We start from the raw sequence: 24,817 nt of genomic DNA on the forward strand, positions 1-24,817 counted from the left end.
GGATGAGACGGGGGACACTAGGTGGCCAGGAAAGGGACAGTCATAACAGGTATAAGTGACAGTGTCTAAACTGTAGCAGCTGTCTGGGATAGGTGACCTGAAGACATGAGGTTTGGAATATGGTTTGTAGGCAGACCAGCAATATTCACAGACAAGTGTGTTTGGAGAGACGAGGGAAGAGGAAGCCAGAGAAATGGCATCGTTCACTTGCAGGGACAGTGCTATGTCTGAAGGGACAGCACATCCTCTGTGCTTGAGATGGGAAGAAAAAGGAGACCTCAGTATCTTCAATAACGCTCTCATGTCCCTGAGTTATACTGAGATCATAGTGGGGGTACACACACGCCGCAGAACCAGGTGCCCTGTAGTTTTATTTATATTAGAGGATAATTCGGAGCTTGGTGAGGTGCCTGTGGAGTTTCAGTGTGAAAAGCTTGGTTAATGGCTGGAGTGGTTACTTCAATGCTGGAGCCTGCTTTTACCATGCATGTGGCCTGGTGTGGGAGGTTTGTCTGTCTACATGTTGCTTTTATTAGTTAATAAATAAAGAAACTGCTTTGGCCTATAGCAGGCAGAACTTAGCTAGGAGGGGAAAACTAAACTGAATGCTGGGAGAAAGAAGACAGAGTCAGAAGAAGCCATGTAACCCTGCCAGAGACAGACACCAGAATTTTACCTGGTAAGCCACATCATCGTGGCAATACACAGATTAATAGAAATGGGTTAAATTAATATGTAAGAGCTAGCCAATAAGAAGTTAGAGCTAATAGGCCAAGCAGTGATTCAAATAATATAGTTTCTTCAACAGTGGCCCATAGTTTAATCCCCAGCAGCCCCCAAATCCAAAATGAGGACACAGGAGGAAGGACCTGTCTCTTGTCTTTTGACCACCTTCCTTGGTTGAGAATCCCATTCTGTCTGGAGGAGAAAGCCACAGAGGCGCCAATGATCACTCTCTCCATTTATTTGACATCTGCTACAATGGTTCTTTTTTCTATCTAGTGTTCAGCATCTTTTTTACAGGAGGGAAGACTCAAGGGTTAAGAGTGCTTGCTGTTCTTGCACAGGACCTGAATTCAGTTCCCAGCACCAATGTCAGGCAGCTCACAACTGCCTGTAACTCTAGCTCCAGAGGATCCAACACCTTTTTTGGCCTATGTGGGTGTGTGCAGACATAGGCACACACACGGACATGCTTGTGCTCACGCACACACACACACACACACACACACAAATAAAATAATGTTTTTTGTTTTAAATATTTTTTAAAACAAAGAAATGGAAAAACAGCCCTCCCACACGCTTCCCCCATTAACTGGTCTTCCGACGCCTCCCTGAGACCCTAGAGTTGTAGCAAATCCACTGTGAAGTTACTCGGAGAACTGCTAGAAATACTGATATCAGTTGTAGAAGAGGTAGCAAGTGCAAAGAGATGCTGAAGTCCAAGTTAAAGGATGAGGAACAGTCAAGAGACAGAAAGCTTGTGAGGCAGTTCAGAGCACAGAGAGGAACTCCCAGTGGGAGGTGAATGAGTGAAGCCTTAGGAGAGATAATGGCGTTTTCAATGGGATCAAAAATATGCAGGAACTAGAAAAGCAGAGCAGCCAGGTGGTGGTAGCTGTGGCAGCAGCCTACCCCTTTAATCCCTGCACTCAGAAGGCAGAAGAGGGTGGATCTCTGTGAGTTTGAGGCCAGCCTGGTCTACAGACCAAGTTTTAGGATAGCCAAAGTTACATATAGAAACCCTATCTCAAAAAAATAAACCCAAAAGATAAAAAAAAGAAGAAGAGAAGAGAAATTGGGGGAGGCGCATTCCAGAGAAAGAGGATGTGGATCCAGAGATGGCCTAAGTGCGTAGGTTCTATGGAGCGTGCATGAAGGGGCAGTCAGAAAGCTGGAGCCAAAGTGTGGACAGCCTGGGGTTGGCAGGAGTTCATCCCAGACATCTGACCGGCTGCCCACAAAGGGTCCTTGCTGTTACAGAGGTTTCCTAAGACAAGATTCCCTTTCGGCTTCCCAGATACCGCAAGACTGGACTGTGCTGTGCTTCTACAGAACCTTTCAAAGACTCCAGGCACAATGCAGAGAAATACCTGCATTCAATAGGAGATCCTAGAATTTTTGCTGAATTCTGGGTGACTTGAGGTCCTCAAACCTTTAAACCTTATATTCATGTCAGAGGTTCCCTAAGGATTTTCAATAAATAAATACAAGTACAGGACACCCTTCCTAGCAAGTGCTAGACACCCTTAATGATGTCAGACCTCAGCAATATGTCTGACGTGACTTCATGATCAACAATGATCTGTATCAGGAACACAACTACCTGAGTTTTTCCTATTGAACTTTGGTCCTGCCTTACTTGCGGTGGCCCAAATGTTTGTTAATTGACTCAGGTGTGCTCATCAAAACGATCACACCCAGGGTCACTTATGCAACCAAATCTAGAGACTGGAAACTAATATCACTTGGTTTTTTGTTATTGTTGTGTTTTGTGGCTAGTGACAGATGAACAGGAATATCAATGTTAAGAAGTCCCATCATGACCATGACTGATTCCTTGCCTACTAAAGATTGAGAGCTTTTTGGGGGGTGAGGGGGATTAATGTTGTTTTGTGCTGTTGCATGTTTCAGTGTATTGCCCCAAATCCTGTGCTTCTTGTGATCAGCTTTGGTTATCTCAGAATTTCTTCATCCCTGATGGATGAATACTTTTCCTAGGTGTTCATGGAGAGAAGTGCCTGAGGTTATTTGGCACATCCCTGAGGTTGGGTGGGTTCCTAGGGGCTTTTGGCAAGAATATAGGTCAGTTTGCAAGATTGCATTGACTCTGATGGGCACCGAGACCGCCTTTCCTCAAAGGTCACTGCCGCGTGGCTGATCTGAGGTCACTGAAATTTGTAAACAGGGTTGCCAACAAGATATTTTTCATTTGATGTACACAGTTTTTAAAGTGCAGTTTTTGTTCCATCAATCTGTGTTAAGTCACTTGCATAAGAGTTAGCAGCATTTTTATAATGATTTAAACCTCTTGATGGTACTTACAATAACTTTAAAAAGAAATGACTGAGCTGTCATCCTGTCTTTACCTTGGGTCTAAAAGAAAAACATCAGACTTAAATTTGAAACTAAAAGCAAATGCCAGAGAGAAAGACCCAGGCCTCTAGTCCATGCTGTAATTTCTCATGACACAAGAAACTCTTCTCAGCATGCCTAGTGTTTATAAAACACGATAAACACAAAGGGTGTGTTATAAACACCTGAAAATCATTTACTTTGTAAGGAAAGGCTAGATATTTTAACTGAAGCCATTTTTTTTATTGGTTCTGTGACCGTGAAATGAATTTTCCATTTTTAGTATGTGTGGGGAAACCAGAGACTGTCATGACAGTTAGATGTGGCTTCAGCTTATAATTTTCAAACAAGAACTTTAATGGGGTATAAATTCAAGTGTTCCCATAGAGTGAACTCAGAGTTCTGCCTTGGGTATTTGGAGTGCTGAGAGAGAGATGGCCTTGTTTCGAGCGCCCACTCCACCCAATCCCTGAAGTCACTGTAACAAAACCGATGTGGTGGAAGTGTCCTGTGGGAAGCGTTATCTGGACTAATGGTAGGGTCTGCGGCAGGGAAAGTATATAGCAACTATCAGGTTGTCACCAGGCAGGAAGCAGAGAGAGTGATAAGAAGTACCCACCTCCCATTATCAATGCCTTCCAACTGAGCTCCACCTCCTCAGGGTTCCATTGCATTCCACAACAGCTCCACCAGCTGGAGACCAAATATTCAAACACATGTTCCTTTGGGAGAAATGTCTCACTTAAACCGTAACCAAAGCCAGCAGAACACTTATCTAGGAAGTTGACCGTCCCCTGCAGGAACTGCTAGAGCAGTAGAACAGCCAACAAAAGAGTGTGTGCACAAACAGGAGGCGAGCTGTCCTGTTACTGCCGCTGCCCTGCGGTCCTGTGGTGCAGTCCTGTGGTGCGGTGCTGTGGTGCGGTGCTGTGGTGCGGTCCTGTGGTGTGGTGCAGTCCTGTGGTGCAGTCCTGTGGTGTGGTGCAGTCCTGTGGTGCAGTCCTGTGGTGTGGTGCAGTCCTGTGGTGCGGTCCTGTGGTGCGGTGCTGGCCTGTTACTGCCGCTGCTGTGCGGTCCTGTGGTGCGGTGCTGGCCTGTTACTGCCACTGCCCTGCGGTCCTGTGGTGCGGTGCTGGCCTGTTACTGCCACTGCCCTGCGGTCCTGTGGTGCGGTGCTGGCCTGTTACTGCCACTGCCCTGCGGTCCTGTGGTGCGGTGCTGGCCTGTTACTGCCACTGCCCTGCGGTCCTGTGGTGCGGTGCTGGCCTGTTACTGCCACTGCCCTGCGGTCCTGTGGTGCGGTGCTGGCCTGTTACGGCCGCTGCCGTGTGGTCCTGTGGTGCGGTCTTGTGGTGCGGTCCTGTGGTGCGGTGCTGGCCTGTTACTGCTGCTGCGGTGCGGTCCTGCGGTGCAGTGCTGTCCTTGGTGCCTGTCTGCTCATCCTTTTCGTCCCAGATGCCTACCCGTTGCTGCTGAGTTGTGCTTTGTGTTTTCTCTCTAGTGGACACTGATGGCCTTTGTTTCTTTGTGCGAAACTTAGAATTACACCGTCATCATGACGCCTCTCGGTAAAGACAGTTTCCCAGGGGCTTTTAACAGCATGCTACCACTCGCCTCTCTGGAATAGGAGAGCACTCCTCTTGACAGAAGTGTCTTAGGGAAAAGCAAAAGGAAATGATGTCTAGGGAGAAGGAACTCTGCCACTGTACAGCAGAGCAGAAGTTAAGGACCATGCCACGCTCCCTGGCAGGCCATTGTCACCTTCAGGCCTTGTTAGGTGGGCAGGCGAGATGTGCTTGTCACCAGGCCTGACAGCTTGAGCTCAGTAGCTGAGACTCACGTGGCAGGAGTGCCCAGCCAATACCTGTGAGCTGTCTGACCCCCACACTTGTATCGTGGCTCATGTGCATGTACACACACGTGTAATAAATAAAGGTAATTTTGGATGAGTTTTGCAAGGATCTCTATACTGTGATGACCTGAAAGTTATTCTTAAGTACATTATCCTTTGATCCATGAGTTTATAATAACTCATTCTTCCTTGTGGGCCTCTATTCATGACTTTAATTCCTGAATAGTGCCTAATATTTTTTAATAATTTATTTTATTTTATGTGCTTTGGTCTTTTGCCTGCATTCATGTCTGTGTGACGGTGTCAGCTCTCCTGGAACTGGAGTTGTTGACAGTTCTAAGCTGCCATGTGTATGCTGGGCACTGAACCTGGGTACTCTGGAAGAACACCCAGGGTTCCTAACCACTGAGCTATGACTCCAGCCCCCTAATGTTTATAGAACGTTTACCCAGACACTTGACATGCGACAGTCTTCAAGAACTCCTCTGTCCCTCTCTGTCTGCCTGGGCCCTACTTTTCCCTCTCCCCGTCCCCACCTCTAGTAGCTATCAGAAGTGCAGCGCCTCCTGTTTACCTGAAGTCAGCATCTCAGAGACTTGTTCTTCAGTGTTTAGAACAGCGCTGTTGACATTAGCCAAGTTACAGAAGCAGCCCAGGTGTCCAACAGCAGAGGGATGGAGAAGGAAAGTGTGCTGTTTGTACACTGTGGAAATCTGTGCAGCTAGGAAGGACAAAGTCATCATTTGCAGGAAATTGATATAACTAGAAATGATTACATTAAGGGAATTAGTCTCAGAAAGACAAACAGCCTATGTTTTCTGTTATTTGAGGATCCCAGTTTTATACAAATACATAAAAGTGCACGTGTGTGTGTGTGTGTGTGTGTGTGTGTGTGTGTGTGTTGAAAGTAGAAGTGGACCTATTTAGGGGAACCAAGAGTGGGGAGAGAAGAGTGTTAGAGATAGGAGTGCATGCTCAGTATACAGTACACACTTCTATGAAAGTGACCTTACGTAGCACAATGCTAGCTATGGTGACCACATAGGATGAATTTTTTTTACAAGAAAATAGCAAAAAGTAGGAAAAAATACCAAAAAAATTCATGGTCTGACCAGAGGTGTGATGCTCAGTGTCTGACCGGAGGTGAGAAGCTCAGGGTCTGACCAGAGGTGTGAAGCTCAGAGTCTGATGGGAGGTGTGAAGCTCAGGGTATGATGGGAGGTGTGAAGTTCAGTGTCTGACCAGAGGTGTGAAGCCCAAGTCTGACCTGAGGTGTGATGCTTAGGGTCTGACCTGAGGTGTGATGCTCAGAGTCTGATGGGAGGTGTGATACTCAGAGTCTGATGGGAGGTGTGATGCTCAGGGTCTGACGGGAGGTGTGATCCTCAGGGTCTGATGGGAGGTGTGAAGCCCAGGGTCTGATGGGAGATGCGAAGCCCAGGGTCTGACCAGAGGTGTGAAGCCTAGAGTCTGACTAAAGGTCAGACTTGGAAGCTTGGAAGCAGAGAACTTATCTAGCATGCACGAAGCATCAGTTCAATCCCCAACTCCAAAACAGCCAACTTCATCTCCAGGTCTCCACCTTCTGACGCCATTTGGGCAGCAGCATCCTATCTGGGACCAGCAGCTTCTGTAAATTCACTTAGCTGGTTGTGGGTATTGCCCAATCTGTAATGCTGGTGAAAGGAAGACTTGGGATGAGCTCTGGATTGGAGCTGCTGATCTCACCCAGTTTTGCTACAGTGTTTGTGAATTTGTTAACTCTTCTGAAGGACAGGATGCTTTTGCAGCTGCAAAGAGGAGGCGGGGTATGAGAACTGAGCTATAGGAGAAGGAATGAAGTCACTCGTCATTAGAAGGTGGGAAACCCATCATTAATAATGCCCTTAATGAAGCACACCACGTAAGACCTTAGAGCCTGAGTGGACAGCTGGGCTGACTGGGCCCTGGTGCAACAGGCACTAGAAGAAACTCATTTCAGCTGGAAGCCAGTGTCTGAGTAGGCTTCAGCAAGCTTAACAGTCAGTGGGAATGGAAGATACCTAGATCCCTGGAGTCATTTCCCCAGTGGCAGAACTCAGGGGAGCACTGATATCCACACCACAGGATAGATCACTACATGTAGTCGCGCCTGAGAGCCCCATGTGGAGCAGCATCCTCATTCAGCTTAGCAGCTTTACACTTGGGCAAAATATGGAGCCCTCCAGAGTCAGTGCCTGTGGGATGATAAGTTCTTCACTGTGTTATTGTGTTACACAAAGGACTTGGCACGACTCCTTAGCACTTAGTAAACATTCAAAATGAAGAGGAGCAGTAATTGAATGTAGGCTGGGTTCCAGCTCACAGCCAGATAGAAAGTGATGTTGCCCTTTCAGACAGACAGGGTGTCCTTGTAGCTCCTGAGAGGCAGGCATGAGGACTGGGCTGTAGGAGGAAGAATGATGTCACTCATCATTAGTAGGTGGGACATTCATCATTAATAATGCCTTAAGGGAACACACCACAATGAGACCTACAGGATGTGTGGACGGCTGAGGTTTGTCCCCAACATCCCATCCTTCCTTGACTAATGGGTGCAGAGGGAAAGTAAGGTCCCTCCAAAGGGTCAGGACACAGGCATGTGCAAGTCCAGAGAGGCAGATCAATATTCATACAAGAGAACACTTGATTTTAAAACTAGAACAGAGGTGGAGAGTTGGCCTAGGGGTTAAGAGCACTGGCTACTCTTCCAGAGGTCCTGAGTTCAGTTCCCAACAAGAACATGGTGGCTCACAACCATCTGTAATGAAATCTGATGCCCTCTTCTGGCCTTCAGGCAGACATGCAGGCGAAACACTGTATACATAAGTAAATTTAAAAACACAACTAGAACAGTATTTTAACTTGCCTTTGAAAACACCTCACAGGGTAAGTGTCTCTCACAGTTATCTGGCAATGGAGGGAGATCCATAAACCCAATGGTAAGAAACTACACTATCACCCAGTTCTCTGAGGATCCCAGTAACAAGTGTCATTTCAAGGGGACTGAAGGGGTGTGAAGAACTTGAGGGTGCTTGTAAAAAGTGTGCCTGTGTACAAGTGTCAAGGAGCTAATATTCCCAGGCTGCCTGCATAGCTGTCTGGAGCCAAGCTGCCATGGTGGAACTCTCCCTTCCTCTGGCGCAGCCAAGCTGGATTGTGGCATCACCGGCCCTTTAGCCCTGGGTGCCCCTGCCTCTGAATTTGGGTCTTTCATAACTACCCAGGTTCAGAAAGATCTGTGAAAAGGTTTGTCTGTGAACTAAGAGAAGTGATCATGAGAAACAATTCAACCACAATTTTGTATTTTATCTTTGCATTTTCCCCCTTATCAAATGTAGGGAGGAGCCAGTGAGGTGGCTAAGTATACTTCACATGTAAGGCTGACAACCCGAGTTCATCTCCAAGAACTCCTGGTAGGAAAGAAAGAGCTGGCTCTTCCGTAAAGAGTTCCACGACTTCCGCATGCACGCCATGGTATGTGTGCACCTGCACTCACACACACTACACACAAATGATCCTACGTCTTCTCATCTTTAAAGAAAAGCATGTTCATATCAGAAAAGGCATTACAAGACAGGTTTACCCAAGAACATCCGATGTATTAATATTCGTTTAAATTGAAAGCCATTAGAAATTGAAAACTGGAGCCTGCGGGTTTATATAGCTCAGCACTGAAATGCTTGCTTGGTGTGCACGAGGCCCTGGTTTTCAGTCCCCGGGCAGGAAAAAGATGCGGAAGTGATAATTTGCATCAAGCTAACTACTCTACAATAGCCTCCATTCAGGATTCCACTAATTAATGAGGTCTCCTAGAACTTCGGCATTTAATTACTTTTAATTACAACTTTTGAGGAATACTTTGTAAGTAAGCCATACCTGGGCTTTCATTTATTAATTGAAATGACGTCTAAATTAGTATGCTGTTTTGGTAATTCTGAAACTAATTGCCTTCCATTTCAGGTAGGTTGTTTTTAAATGAAATTTTTTAAACTAAGTCTTTTTTTTTCCCCCTCCTATGTCCACTGGAACTCTCGGTGACTAGTATGCTAATAAAGATAATTATAGTACCCTGGTGGGAAAGTCATGTTTCAGACATTCACTGAGGACAGGAAAGCTATATGCCCTGAGTGATATATGTCATATATTCTCTCCTTTCTCAGGAAAGTCTTTATCCTAGGCCCCAACTGCATGGCACCCTTGATCTTAAACAACAGCTCTCTTTCAGAGCCGCTTGCCCTTCTTGCCTCCAGCTGAGTAACTGCAGCTCCGTCTTGGTCGCCCTTGCCTGAGGCTTGAATATTGGAGGCCCTCTCCCAGTAGGCTCTGTCTCAGATCCTTGTGGTCCAAGTGCAATGAAAGGAAGGAAAATAAGACACCAGGGCTGAGAATGGGGATTTAGACTGTAGGTCGGCCTTGGGTAATTAATCCAGTGGAGATTCATTCATTGCATTTTGATAAGATAAAACTTGTGTTTCTGTTTGGCTGAAAATACCCACTTATGGCTATGTGACAGGGTTATGAACTCTTTGTATAAAAGCCTCTTTATAAAGAAGATTTCTTAGGGCTGTAATGATTTTGTTATCTGGGAGACAGAGTGTGGGAAGAAATGTAAAACGCAGGGCAGAGAGCACGCAGGGAAGGCAAGGTTACAAAGTTCAAGGCAGCGTGGTTATAAAACTCCTTTCTTTGGACTGCCAGCACTGGCCTCAGTTTGGTTCTTTTGGAGAAGAAAGTCATACTGAAGGTGAGTCCGTCTTTCCACCAAGCTCAGCACTGGGATGTCTGTGTCTGAAGGGCTCAGTATGGAAGCATAAGACTCAGCTCAGGTGAGGAGTCAAAAGCTCACAGTTCCAGGCAGTGTAATCTTTTCGGCAGGTTACCCCCGCCCCGCCCCGCCCCGCCCCGCCCCCCAGCAGCAGCAGCACCACCACCGCCAGGTGTGCCAGGTAGGTTTAGGGAGTAAGCTCTAAAGAGGCGTGACCTCGGCGGGTGTGTCCCCACGCCCACTTGCTTCCCTTCAGCCTCTGCTATAAAACTGAGTTTTTCCCAGAAAGACGTCTAAAGGATGGTAAGCAAAGAATGTGGCTGGTGATGTGATCTGTTTCCTTTTCCTAAGCTGTCTCACTAGCCAGCTAGTGGAGGTGTATTCCATCCAGAGTAAGAGCAGGGAGTTCCAGCATATCCAGAAATAAAGGCTTCTTAAGAAATGTCACCTAATCAAAGTCTCACCCTTCGTAGATACTTGAGGCAACTTTTATTTTTTTGTATTCTTTTAATCCCAGGAAGTATATGACAAAATTATGGAGTAGGAGAAAATAAACTTTCATTTTATGTAAAAATACCACAACAACATGCAAAACTTGAATTTTTGTTGTAAAAACATATATTTTTCTAGCCTGTTTTCCAACCACACAGGAACCCACTTTGTACAATTAAACTTTCATAAAGTATTCTTAACATGGGCATTTCAAGAAAAAAAAAACAGTTATCCATTTTTTCCCAACTGTTGTCCTTTACCCTGTTCCTGGCCAGATGCTCTCACAGCTAAGCAGAGCTGTAACCGCTGCTTTTAGGGGGCAGGAAAGGTTAAATACCTGTTCCCGGGAGGCAAGAGCTCAAGTCTAACTTTCCAGTCCATCTTCAAAAAAAGCCAAAGAGTGTCCCATCCCATGATGCATTTGGTTTCGGCCCAGCTATTGAAGTTGTGTTTGACTCCTTCGGGAGCCCCCACCACCACCACCATGCTATTAGATCCATTTTATCCTCAGGCGAGCTGATTGCGGGTAAGTTAGCACACGGGTAAGTTAGCTCACGTCAGTTTTCTAGTGGGGTGTGGCCAGCAGGGGCACGGCAAAGGCAGGAATCAGTGAGAGTCTGTGTTCGTTCTCCTTCCCATCCTCATCAGTGGGAGTTCACCTTACAGGCCCAGAGGTGCATGAGATGTGCCCAGGCACATTTCTCAAGGTTCTCTAACATGTGTCCGCTCGTCCTTCCTTCCTGGCCATTATCAGAAGCAAGTGGCCAGTAAGTGGCCGGTCCCACTGACTCTCCATTCTTTTTTCCTTTTCACCGGAATGTGCCTTCTGTGCCCTTCCCATCACTCACGCCCTATTTGCTGAGCCTTCCAGTGACCCGCTGAGTGCCGTATGGTGCTTCTTCTCCACCTTCTCGGGCTTCCTGACACCTTACAGTAATGCTTCTCCATCTTCACCCTGCATCTTCTGTCCGCAGTCTTCTCTCCTTCACCCCGCCATTCCATCGTTCTTCCCTTGGGGGCTCACTCAGTGCCACCAGGACTTCAGATTCCATCAGTGAGTACAAAGTCTAGTCCAAGCAGTATTTTCAGCCTTGAATGTCACGGTTTCTCCCTGCCCTCTTCTTCTGAGTTTCTGCCACTATTACGTGGCTCTGTGTGGTTGTTAGATATTAAATGTGGATGCTAGGTGCACCGGGCTTCTAACATCGTGCCCTCTACGCCTTTCTTACACCCTTAATTCTGCTTCCCCAAGACTTTTCCACTCAAGCATCCTATGAATTTATTCTGCTGCTATCTTGAGTAAATTCATGGTACTCCCATGAACCTTTGCTCATAGTTCTATTAATACACATACCAGTTTTTATCTTTGTTGTATTTGTTTCCCTCCCTTAGAGCTAACTCTGGGAGTTAACTTATTTTTGTACACTCAGCCCAACCTCAGTGGTAGACACTCGACATGCACTTGAACGTCTAAGTAGAAAAACGAAGTTAACTATGTAGGGAAGGAGTCAGTAGACTCTTAGAAACCGTGCAAGTAGACCATGTCCTAGCTATTGACGCCAGGACAGACGCCTGCGACAGTTTTCTTTTTGCTCTCTTAGATGTTTTCTGTGAGTTAGATTGCAGGAACATGAATGTACCTCCCTGTACCACGTAGGCTCTGGAAGACCAACTCACAGTTGTGCTTTTACATAAATTAACTTTCTATTTAGCTCTAGCTGTCACCTGTGTTAATACCAAGAACAAGTGGCCCACAGTAGTAGTGGCTTGTGTTTGGTAAGATGAGGGAGGACCCCGGGGACCAAGGTGGCAAGGCTCTGTGTGTTTGGTAAGATGAAGGAAGACCCCTGGGGATCAAGGTGGCAAGGCTCTGTGTGTTTGGTAAGATGAAGGAGGACCCCTGGGGATCAAGATGGCAAAGCTCTGTGTGTTTGGTAAGATGAAGGAGGACCCCCTGGGGATCAAGATGGCAAAGCTCTGTGTGTTTGGTAAGATGAGGGAAGACCCCTGGGGATCAAGGTGGCAAGGCTCTGTGTGTTTGGTAAGATGAGGGAGGACCCTGGGGATCAAGGTGGCAAGGCTCTGTGTGTTTGGTAAGATGATGGAGGACCCCGGGGATCAAGGTGGCAAGGCTCTGTGTGTTTGGTAAGATATGGGAGGACCCCTGGGGACCAAGGTGGCAAGGCTCTGGGTTGGTGGGAGCCAGCTTTCACACTGTCACCTGGGTCCATACTGTGTCCTCTGGCTTTTGCTTAAACAGGGGAGGCTGGTGCAGAGAATGTCTATGAACACCCAGACGTCCCCTAGAGATGGGCGAAGGTCACCTGTGATCCAGTGAACAGTCACTCGAAACAGAACGTTGTTCCTCACAGAGCAAGCTTAGCGTTTGTTCCTGAAAACACAGGCGCCTTGTTGCCAACTGAAGTTCTGAAAGCCCTCATCTGCCAGGCACAGAATAGTGTATAAGATGCCTATTTGGGGATAGGAATTATCAGGAGATGGGAACGCTGACCATTCATGCCATTTCTAGTTGAGGAATTTAGTTATTGTCTTTTTACCCCATTAGCATATCAAATTACGATAGAGACAGGATGGTGGTCTGTATGCCAGGTGCCACAGAAACTTACACCGAGCCCATGTGACTTAATCTAATTTTCCACATTAGAATGTAAAAGATATGTCCAGTTTAAATTTAAACGTAGAAGTGCATTTCTGCTGCATTTTTTATTTTAAAGAAATTAACCTATTTAGTTAAATTTTCACTGAAGCTCTGTGTAACATATTCCAGCAGTACTAGAGAGTAGTAACAATGACATTGATCCATTTTATTTTGACTCTCTTTGAGTCATTTTTGAGGTAATTAAATACACATGCCCCAAAGTCCAGTTGAAGAATGGGAGGAATGAGAATATGAGCAAAGAGGTCAAAACCATGATGGGTTCACCCACTGAAAGAGTCTACCTGAGCTAATGGGAGCTCACCAACACCAGCCAGACTGGGAAGGAACAACCATAAGACCAAACTGGTCCCTCTGAATGTGGGTGACAGTTGCATGGCTGGGGCAGACTGAGGGGCCACTGGCAATGACACCAGGATTTAGCCCTACTGCTTGTCCTGGCTTTTTGGGAACCTATTCTCTTTGGATGGATACCTTTTTAGCCTAGATATAGTAGGGAGGACCTTGGATCTTCCCCCAAAGCAATGCGCCTTGCCCTCTCTGAGGAGTGGATGGGGGTGTGTGGAGGGGGTATGTGGAGGGGAGCGACTGGGAACTTAGATTGGTATGTATAATGAAAAAAGATAGTATGTTTTCTTTTTTAAACAAAATTAAAAATTAAAAAAAAAACTGCACATGAAGGGTGAATCGCTGTAACAGTGTGTTAGCCTAGCTCAGAATCAGGGATCTGTCCTAGTGGCTAGAGAGAACATGTGGCCTTTAGGACCAGACAGCAGGAATGGTCGATTGAGTGTGATGGCTAGCAAGAAACTATAACAGAGGAGAGTCAGGAAAGCACAAGGTCCTTAAAGTGACAGAGGAGCCTCCAAACAGATCCATTGCTAGGGAGGAAGAGGAGAAGGAATAGCTTGGGTGGGGGACGGAAGGAGGAGGGAGGAAGAAGAGTCTGAGAATTGGCCCAGGAAGATGGGTCAGTGCTAGCCTGCAAATGCCTCAGTGGAAGACCAGCCAAGGCTAGTCTTCATCAACTGGGCAAGAGCATGATGAAAGCCACATGCAGAGACTTCCAGAAGGAATATGCTGGGCGTGTAGCACGTGAAAGTGAACTGAATACGGGAGAAAGTAGGAAACAGGCTGCTTGGCCATCCTGCCCTGTCGGTTAGCTTTTATTGTGAGATAAAATTCATTTACAGCATAGCTACCCTCTTCTTGGATATAAATGTCTTGTGTTGAATCAAATCAAGAAGCAAAGAAGAGTAGACTGAGAGCTAGCATGAAAGACAGGATATAAGATGGCACAACCAACCTTCACTGTTTATAACCTCCAAATGCCAGGATGTGTACATCCCGCCGAAGCATGTAATCCTTCCCATACTGTCGTGAAATAGGACTTCATCAGAGAAGCCGTATCTGCAGCCCAAGCTGAAAGCGACCTCACTGCATTGAGGACTGCCCTTTCTGCCAGCCCGGGGCAGCACGAGTCCCTCATTCTGTGCCTGTGCAGGAAGATGCTCAGAATCCATGCTGAGGATTAGTTGTCGCTTTTAATATGACCGTCTTTCCAAAGGACGTTTTAAGGAAGCTTGGTCTTTTCATGAACTGAGTTAGACCCAGACTCCTTTCCGAGCCTGGGGAAGCCCCTAACACGGCCTGTGTCCCAGATTCCATTCTGAAGTTTGGCTGTAAACCCTCCATTAGCCACAGCTCCCCTACAGCAGGCGCTGACATCTAGAGCTGCTTCCTGTGCACCTTCCCCCACCCACAGGAAGAACTTCAGAACCGCCGAGCTATGAAGGTGCTGTCCAAACACCCCAGGTGCTTTAGTCATAAGAACAGGAAGGGGGAACAGACCGCATTCAGCTGCAAGTGGGTGGTTTTTAGAGTTCCAAGGTTAAGGTCAGCCAAATATTCTAAATTGAAATGCACCTTGCAACGGGCATCTCAGCACATCTCAGGTGACGGGCGAGGGAGGCTGTCCCTAATGAAGTATCATACCTAATGACTGATTCTAAAATGTAGATATTCCAAATTGAATTCATCTCTAAGCTTTTTCTTTACATTGTGCTTAATTATGATATTGAGAAGTCATTTATTTAAAAAAAAATATTAAAACATTAGCCAGTTCCTCTTGAGAAAAGCAGAGCACCCCAGTGTCAGAGCTGAACAGTCCTCCCCGCTCTGCAGACCCCATTGCTTATGGGTCCCTTTCTGTAGTTACCCACCGCTACCATCTTTTTTTTTCTTTAAGAAGGGTTGTTTAGTTTTTGAGACAAGGTCTAACTATGTAGTTCTAGTTAGTCTGGAACTCACTCTCTAAACCAAACTCACGGAGATCGCCTGCCTCTGCCTCCAAACCAAATCAAAGATGCGTACATAGACCACCACACCTCGCCCACCTTTTATTTTAATTAATTCAGAGGCAACAAGCACTTGCTGCTCTTGTGGAAGACCTGGTCCAGTTCTCAGTACCTATGTGGTGGCTTACAACTATCCATAACTCCAGTTTTAGGGGACCAGTGCCCTCTTCTTATTTTTGTGGGTGCCAAGCACACATGTGGCACACATACATACATGTAGGCAAAACACATAAAATAAAATGAATAAATCTATTAAAAATAAAAATATAATTGTTTCCTTCCATTCCTTTTCTTCATTCAACCTCCCCATTCTCTTTCAAGTTCATGTCCTCTTTGTTTATAATTGCTATTTTTCCAAATATATATAAGCACATAAATACATAAATACAACTCTCTGATTTCTTTCGCTGTTGTTTGCATGAACATGCTTTCAGAGCTGACATCTTGGTATTGAGTAATCAATAAGCGGACTCCTCCCTGGGGAAAGACTCCTCTCGCCCTTAGCTTCCTGTAGTTCTTTGTATAAGGACAAGACCCGTATTTTCCGTCTTCCTCTTTAGCCTGTCTATGGTGGTGTCCTTGTTGAGGTCTCATTTAGGTAGCCATATTGTTGAGGTGTCATAGGTGTGGCTTCCCTGTCATTTCTAGGAGAAAAGATTACAGCAGATTGCCTGGTCCCCTGGTTCTTATAATCTTTGCTCTTCCAAACTATCTCATGAGCCTTTAGTGCAGAGGTTTGTACTGTAGGTGTATCCCTTGGGATGCGCCCTTTAGTGCAGAGGTTTGTACCATAGGTGTATCCCTTGGGATGCACCCTACATGAGCAGTTGGTGTCTGCACTGTGACCTGTTGTGGTTTTCTGCAGCGGTCTGTATTTGCTGCAGAGCTTTGATAAGGGCTACTTTTCTGCAGCATTACCTTTTTGAAAGGCAACAAAACAGAAAACTTGCTCTAGCCATTGAGGAGGACATCTCCTACCCAAGTATTTTGCTTTAGTTTGTAGAGCTGCTTGCCCTCTTCTTCCCAACCCAGTCCTAGGACTAGGGGTTCTGTGGGCAGGAGCAGAAACCCCCAGTGCCATGATGAATACAGTGAAGGGTGCTCTTTAATCACCCCCATTAGCTACGGTAGGGTATACCTGTAAGCCCAGCACTTGGGGGGTACAGGCAGAAAGATGGGTTCAGGGTCATCCTTTACTACATACAAAGTTTAAGACCAGTGAGGCTGTATAATAATTCTGTCTCCAGGCTGGAGAGATGGCTCAGTGGTTAAGAGTATTGGCTGCTCTTTCAGAGGACCTGGGTTTGATTCCCAGCACCCACATGGCAGCTTACAACTGTCTGTAACTCCCATTTCCAAGGGTCCTGACACCCTCATACACATTGACAGATATGCAGGTAAAACACCAATCAATGCTCATAAACTGAAAATAAGTAAATCATTCAAAATGATTCTGTCTCAAAAAACTTAATAAAAAATAAGATTGCTTCCACCTCACTTGAATCAAGGTTCAAGGCACTATTCATCATCACCTGGCTTCCTTTTCCAGCTGATTTTCTTTAGCGAGAGAATCGGGCCTGGACTCCAGTTGGAGGCCCAGTGTGTAGTTCAACAAAGAAAGTATATTGTATCATATGAGCCCGTCCATTTCATCTTCAGCATCCTCGTCACCAAAGCTGCTGGGCATTTGCTATTTCCGTTGTCCCTAAGACACGTTGTTGCTGGAAAAGGTAAGAGAAATGCCGGGAACGCAGCCTGAAAGCTAGTGGGGGATGTCTCAGAGTCTCAGAGGTTCAGAGTGGACTAGCACAGCCAGGCATCAAGTGCCCCCTGCTGCCTGACATGGAGAAGGGCATGCTATAGTCATGCTTCATATTGAGAAAAGCTAGAGTGACCAGAAAGCCAGCTTGGGTAAGGACAGTCATGTGGCTGAAGCCCCAGGCATCCTAGGTCACCTGGATCCTCCCCAGTATGGAGATGAGTGGAGGCCATCTGACCGGCGAGGTAGCTTCGTATCAGTGAAAGTTCTGCTCTAGAACTGGAGTACTACCTCGTTGCTCCCTCTGCAGCTGTGTGGTCCATAGACCTATAGCATCACAATCACCCTGCTGCTTGTAGGAAATACAGACTCTGCCAGACACAGTCGTGCCTTTCTGTAAACCCAGCTACCCAGAAGGTTGCAGCAGGTGTGGGTCACAAGTTCCAAGCCGGCATGACTGACTTTGAAAACTGTACCAAAAAAAAAAAAAAGAGGTGGGGGCAAACAAAAGAAAGGAAAGGAAAAGAGGGAGGGAGGGAGAAAGGAAGGAAGGAAGGAAGGAAAGAAGGAAGGAAGGGGAAGAGAAGGGAAAGAAGAGAAAGGGAAGGAGAGGGAAGAGAAGGAAAGGAAAGGAAAGGAAAGGAAAGGAAAGGAAAGGAAGAAAAAAAAAAGGTAGTGGCTCCGGAGCTTTCTTGAAACAGACTCTCACTATGGAGCCTTGGCTAGCCTTAGCTCATGGCAATCCTACTGCTGTGGCCGTCTGAGTGCTGGAATTACAGGCATGTAACACCCTGTCTGGCTTCAACAATAACCTTTGAAAGGGCTGATCATAGCTCAGTAGCTAGAACATTTGCCTAGCATATACAGTGCCCTGAGTTCAGCACCGTAAAAGATGGAAAGAAAATGTCAACTCTCAGAGCCCAGACTGGATCTCCTAAATTCAAATCTGCATCTTAACGAGGTCACTGAATTTAGACACATCAATATCTGAGAGGCACCAGACATAGCTGTCAGTGGAGCCTTAGCCCTGAAGAAAGCCCACATTTTGCCCCAGAAGGCTCAATGGTAAAGGCCACCAAGCCTCATGGCCTAAATTTGATCTCCAGGACCCAAATGGTTGATGCAAAGAACTAACTCCCATAAATTGTCCTCTGACCTCCACACAGGTTCCATGGCACAGCTCACACATGCATATCCACATGTGTGTGCACATACAAAATCAGTGTAAAAAAAAAATGAAGTCCACATTGCCAAAGGTTTGAGTCCACTTGGATTGCATTGGGGAAATAAACAGGACTCAAGCAGAGCCTGATCCTCTCTCATTGTCATGATTGACACCCTCATTGCCTCCCACATCCACGTCTGCTCCATGCATCCTGGCATCCCTCGAGCTTGTATTTCCCATTTCTTGCTTTATTTCCGCAGAAGTTGACATTCACCACACAGTTTTCTTCCAGATCTGTCTGTTCCCAGCAGTAGTTTGTGTGTGTGTGTGTGTGTGTGTGTGTGTGTGTGTGTGTATGTGTGTGTGCCTTTTTGTTTGACCCATTTTTCTGTTTGTGTGCCTCCTGCTTACCCACTGCCTTTACTGCTTAAAGTACCCCCCAACCCTGCAAGACAGAGCTGTCTCCACAACCTCACCCTCAACCTTCCACCCCGTCTCCAAATCCATGCCTTGGTCCTATCAGTCTGTTGCTAACCTGAAGTGTTCTTTTCCCACACCAGGTCAGGGAAGAATGCCGGCTCCTGAACGCCCCACCTGTTCCACCCCGAAGCTCCAAGCCTTTATCCACAAGTCCCTCCATCCCTCCTCGCACAGCCAAGCCTGTTCGGCCACAGACACGCTCTCCCAGCCCCACCCTGTCCTACTATTCTTCAGGGCTGCATAACATGTAAGTCTTCCTGTCCGAAGCCACAGCAACCCAGCTCCTTACCAGCTTGAGAATATCATCTGGCGGCAGGGTGGGAGAGGAAGTGGGTGTTTGCCTCTTAAAGCTAAGGTTATAGGAAGAATATAGTTTGGCCCCTGCTGGGTTTGATGGAATAGCTGGTATCATGGTAAGAAAAGATTCCACAAGGGTCTGTGAGACACCAAGGAAAGCCCCTCCTCTTAGAAGCAGCGTGCGGGCTTCCATTGCTTCTCGGAAGCTGACTCTGGTTATTTTCATCTTGACTTGGATACAAGCAAACAACACCTTCTATCGGGACCTCAAACCCAAAAGCTCTCCCCTTGGCCTTCTGCTCTGAACTTGAACCCAGCAGGAATAATCCCCTCTTGGCGATGGCTGCAAAGATGCTCCTGTCTGGGTCTCTCCAGAACTCTGAGCTCTCACAAGACACAGCCTGCTTCACTACTGACAAATGGGCGTTGTTTTTTAAAAGGTTCTCTTCATTGCGCTCAAGTTATAGTATGTCTGGCTCTATGTAACTTTCAACTGTAGTTTGTCTAGAGAAACAAAACAGACCATCCCCGTTTTTCTCAGAAAACTAAGTTCTTCTGCGAAACAAAATGCCCGTTTCCTCTGCTGCTCCCCCAGACATGACCGCCCACTCCCCTCGGCCTGTTCACCAACCTTTCAGCATACTCTGGTCCCACCCCGTCAATATGAGAATATGGAAGTGTGGCCTCCAAGACGAATGAACCTCTGCCTGTGCTCTTAAACTTGAGAGTCTTTGCAGGCATGTTTTATTTCATTTTTCCTGTCTGGACATTAAAATGCTTATGCTATGTGTTAACTCTATTGTTTGAAACCAAGGCAAGGATAGGCATTTTGTCAGAAGCATTTTTTCCTAGCAGACCTTGGAGAGGATACAGAGTTATGGACAGTGGTGATGTGTCCAGAGCCTTGGTTCTTGTATGGTTGTGTGAGACACTTGCCACCACTCTGTCTCCACCCTTGCCCACCTCAGACGTTATCCTTCAGTGTCGGACCAAAGCGTGGCATGAAAAGTTTTCTCAATATGAAGACGCAGGCCCTGACGAACTGTACTTTCTTATTAGCTAAACTATACATTATTTATGTGTATGCATATATTATTTTTATCTCTACTACAGCATTTCAAATCATTATGCACATATCTACTAATACAAAGAAATTTAGTCTTCTTAAGAAAAAAGTTAATAGTAATTTATTAAATTCAAGAAGATGTATATATATGTGCGTGTGCATAGACGCGCGCGCACACACACACACACATACACACACATATTGCCCTTACACCTTAGAAATAACATCTGTGAATAATGATAAAGAAAAGCTTGGGGTTTGGCTGTTTTTAGAGAGGGTCTCACTATGAAAACCAGGTTGGCCTCGAACTCACAGAGCTCCCCCTACCTCCCAAGGGCTAGGGTTAAATTATATTTTACTAACTTCCTTTTCTGTGTTTTGTTTTGTTTTTTAAGCTGCACCACGAAGAGTGACCCAAGTCCTCCTGACAGTGCCCCTGTTTCCTGCTACCCTTGCAACCGAATAAAGAGTGACTCTGTGGACCCCAAGTCCCCGTTTGGAAGTCCTTCTGCTGACGCTCTGGCCTCCAGACTCTCGTGGCCCAACCATTACTCGGGAGCATCGGAGAGCCAGACACGGAGTGACTTCCTGCTCGATCCAAGCAGGAGCTACAGCTACCCCAGACAGAAGACACCTGGCACACCAAAGAGAAACTGCCCGGCCCCTTTTGACTTTGATGGCTGCGAGCTCTTAGGCAGCCCGCCCAGCACAGCCTCTGCAGAATTCAGCAGCAGCGGCGGCTCCAGTTGCCCCAAGTCCGCCAGCTACTCTCTGGAGAACTCCGAGGACCGCTCCCTTGCAGCTGGCATGACCAAGCAGAGCATCTCCTGCCCTGCCTTGCCCCCAAGGGCCCCAAAGCCAGTGGAACAGAGAACCACCCCTGAAACATCTCCTTTGCCTCTGAAAATTGATGGTGCTGAGGAGGACCCCACCGCGGGGTCGCTGGACCTCTCCGAGGACCAGTATTTTGTGAGAAAGGGCGCGCAGGACGTCTTCGCTGTCTCTTACCCGTTCTCATCTCCACTCCACCTCCAGCTGGCCCCCAGATCCTGTGGGGATGGTTCCCCATGGCAGCCACCTGCCGACCTATCCGGACTCTCGATAGAGGAAGTGTCCAAGTCCTTACGGTTCATTGGTTTGTCTGAAGACGTCATAGCTTTCTTTGTCACGGAAAAGATCGATGGGAATTTGCTTGTTCAGTTAACAGAAGAAATCCTCTCAGAGGATTTCAAACTAAGCAAACTGCAGGTGAAGAAAATAATGCAGTTTATAAATGGCTGGAGACCCAAGATATAGGCAAATGTCCTTGGTCAGCGTGAAACAGAGCTGGGAAAAGTGTGCCAGCAGGGTGGGCGGGGTCTCAAATCCACGTTTTTGCACTAAAAAAAAGAGAGAGAGAGAGAGAGAAAACAAAACAAAAGCCGTCTGTAAATAGAGCTAGAGAAAGTCTTACTATGCAGACTCCATTTCTGAATGGTGAACAGGCTATTTTGTACATCAATAAAGATGCTGCACAGAACACTTAGAGGTGTGCCTTGTACGTCACTCAACATTCAACAGCTGCTAAAAGAACTAAAGTCATATTCAGAGAACTCATTTTTACTCCAGTGGGTTTTCAAGAAGGCATGGTATTTATTACAAACAGCCAAAGCTGAAAGACATAAACACTTGGGAGCAGGCCCTTCCACGGGGAGTCAACGTCCGTCCATCCAACAGTTACTTGTATTCTGCGGCTTGCTTTGCTTCATGCCAATTGTTCAACTCTTGTGCCTGACGATGTTAGTGGTGTGAAATGACACTTTGATGTTATATGCTTGGTGGAGATCTTTTTATCAAAAGGCATTTTCCAAAAATCTTGATTTGATGGAGGACATCTGATGTCCTTGGAAATGACACAGATCATGACCATTTGATCTGTACCTGCTGCTAGTTTTATTGAGCAGAGAAAAAACAAAATAGGTATGTGTGTGTTCTTATGCAGCACATGCAGATATGTTGAAATGTAACTTTTGAATCTGATATTTTAAATAACATCTGTTAATTTTCTAATATCCATTGAGGTTTTAGGGGCCTTTAACTGAGTGAATTCTCTAAGACCAGTTGGCAGGATGATTCTAAAGAGTCTCAGACCCTGACCTTTGAAGCTTGGCCTTATAGGCTCCACCCTGAAAACTCAGGAGTGATCAGTCAGGAGTGTTGAAGGATTTAATGTGATATCTAAGCCCTGCGAGGGCTGATTCCTACAGACCCATGTGATGGTTGGGGACACGACAGCCACCTTCCTCCCATGTGTCCCAGGGAGAAATCTGAAAAGCATTTCTCCACAGATGTGAGGTCTTCTCTCCACACCTCTTGTGTTAGGAAAGCTCGTGACTCAGACAGACCACCTCTCTGTTATATACGCCACATCTCTGCACTGATTCGTAAATATCAATGAGTACTTGCTCATTCCACAGACCTCCTCTTTCTATTCCTCTAAAGTAATAATAATAACTAATAATAACAATTACCATACCCATATTCTGAGAATTCTAGAACGTATCTAAGGATTTTGCTAAATGTGATTAAATACTTTAAAATATAGCATCATATCCCCACCCTTGACTCTCTGAAGGCATATAACCTCAAAGAGTTCCTGTTTTTTTCTGAGCAACAAATATACCCTCCAAACAGTTCCTGGGTCTGTCCCCAGATTCTAACTGGGCAGACAATCTCTTACCAAGATGCACACCAGAGCTTCTCAGGTGAGGTTGTTTGGCCACCAGGAGGTAGTGTATTCTGAAGGATTGACCGTATCATGTCTTCCTACTCACCAAAAAAGAAATAACTGTTAAGAGCAAGAGTCAGCAGCCAGCACTTGCAGTCCTGTGAAGTACGTCACTATTTCTTTTTGTTAGAAAGCTCCTTCATTCCATCTTGTGATTTAGAGCTGAGATGAATTGACACCTAGTCTAGTTTGTCATTTCTGATCACATTAAAAGAAGCAAAGTTCGTTATCCCATCCTAACATGCATCCTAGATGTAAATACTACAGTGCAAGTCAAAAGAATCTTCCATAAAACTAAGTAGCTGGAGTGCTTCAGAAGCCATTCATGAATTGGTGAAGTTCCCGTTCTGCCCTCTCACAACCAAGACTTGTGGAAAATCTGTTTCAGAAAGCAACCCTCGGTGAGAGGAACTAACTCCTTAGAAAGTTTGCCTAGCCCAAGAGCATTACTTCCCTTGAGAATGAAGACAGACAACCTGCAGTAGAGGCACTGTGATCACTGCTGACAAACCTTCCTTTGTCCATCCTCTAGTACCCAGCACTTGACCGTGATTCTCAAGCTCATCCGCAGGCCACAGGGTTGGCTTGCATTTACTGTGAAGGTTGTCCCCACATAAACAATTGCCGTGATGCATCTTTTGCAAGAACCTTAAAATACGATTGTCCATCTTCTTTTAGTTTGCTTTGGTCCTGGTGTGCTTGTGCCAACTCTGTATTGATTGGGATCCTGGAGCCTCCCTGAGAGCAAGAATAGGCCTTGGAATCAGGCATTGATTGGACATTCACTGAGCCCTTTCTGTGTGCCAGACCCGAGGCTGAGGAAAGAGATGACCCCCGCTCTCTGAGAACTTGTTTATGTTTCAAAATCACAGTTGCTGACACTGTGTGTGCATGAGAGACTCTGGAGTTTTCCTGGAAGGTGGATTTATGGAGAGTATTGTGTCCCATCTTTAAGGAGCCCACAGATGGAAGCAATGACAGCCCCTTCTAAGACATACAGTAAATACCCCAAGACACTAACACTTGGAATACTTTAGAGGAAAAATGCTTCTGTCTTTCACTGTCTCCTGTTTTCTTTTACTGACTTGGAATTTTTTAATGATAATTAGTACTGGCATTTCTGAAAGCCACAAATAAGTATAATTGCCACTTCTGAGCTGAACACCTGTCTGCGGAGGATGTTGGCTAGACAAGGAATTCATAAGCCAGCAGAGGGAAAGAGACATGCTACATAGAGCAGAAGGCAGAAACAGCTCTCGCCTTCCACATCCCACCGTGGAACCTCTTCCAACCAGCCAGGTCAAGATAATACCTCTCTCTTTTTGTGGCAGATTCCCTGCAACCCCGTAAGTGACTGTGGGACTTGTGGAGAAGTACTGTCTAAACAGGATCTTTGGGTGATCCTTAAACTCATGTCTAAAATCTTCCTGCCCCCTCCCATCAGGAAAGAGCATCAGCAATAAAACAAGCCAAGCAGCTGAAATGTAAAATACGAAGTCAATTCAGAGTGAAAACTCCAGCATTCTCCCACCAATCCTGCCACAGAATCTTCCAACTCCCTGCACGTTCTGTCTTTAAGTTGAACTGCTCAAGTTTATGAACTGTGAAATGTCCATGTATACTCTCTCAGCCCACACACACCATTCAAATTTATGAAGTTGTACCAAACTGCCCATTCAGCTAAATTGTAGTGTTTATTCTTATCTTGCAGAAATGCCACAGCCTTATGGGAAATGTGATAGTCCATTCCAGCTGGTCAGATACCCGCATAACAAGCGCCACTCTCATTGCCCAGGCACCTGCCTAGCATGCACTCACCTCCTTGAGATTTCAGGGGGTAGGTGTGGACGGATGGAGAGCCCTTCATTTTCCTAGTGTGTTCCTCATGCCTAACATCTGGAAGTGTATACCCCGAGTAGCAAACTGGGGGACAAAATACTTCTCCAAAGAACCCAATAAATTTGTGTTGCAGTCTACCAAAAACTTAACATCTGTTGGACACATGAGGCTTTCAGAAACATTTCCATAACACCCATTGCCATTG

The 24,817-nt window shown here is 46.1% G+C and overlaps 1 protein-coding gene across 1 annotated transcript in view; it reads left to right on the forward strand.

Annotated features, from left to right (window-relative positions):
* Nucleotides 1–21,316, forward strand: part of LOC121453377 (GRB2-associated and regulator of MAPK protein) — a 175,444-nt gene extending 154,128 nt beyond the window's left edge. The window contains exons 5-6 of the mRNA XM_041660111.1: nucleotides 18,724–18,890; nucleotides 20,402–21,316. Of these exons, the coding sequence (XP_041516045.1) occupies nucleotides 18,724–18,890; nucleotides 20,402–21,302 (1,068 nt within the window). The 3' untranslated portion in view covers nucleotides 21,303–21,316. The remainder of the gene's footprint in view (nucleotides 1–18,723; nucleotides 18,891–20,401) is intronic.
* The last annotated feature ends 3,501 nt before the right edge of the window (nucleotides 21,317–24,817 follow it).

The sequence above is a fragment of the Microtus oregoni genome, unplaced genomic scaffold (genome assembly GCF_018167655.1).
Source record: "Microtus oregoni isolate MIOR12 unplaced genomic scaffold, Mior012 000011F_ref0000422, whole genome shotgun sequence".
NCBI classification, from domain to species: domain Eukaryota; kingdom Metazoa; phylum Chordata; class Mammalia; order Rodentia; family Cricetidae; genus Microtus; species Microtus oregoni.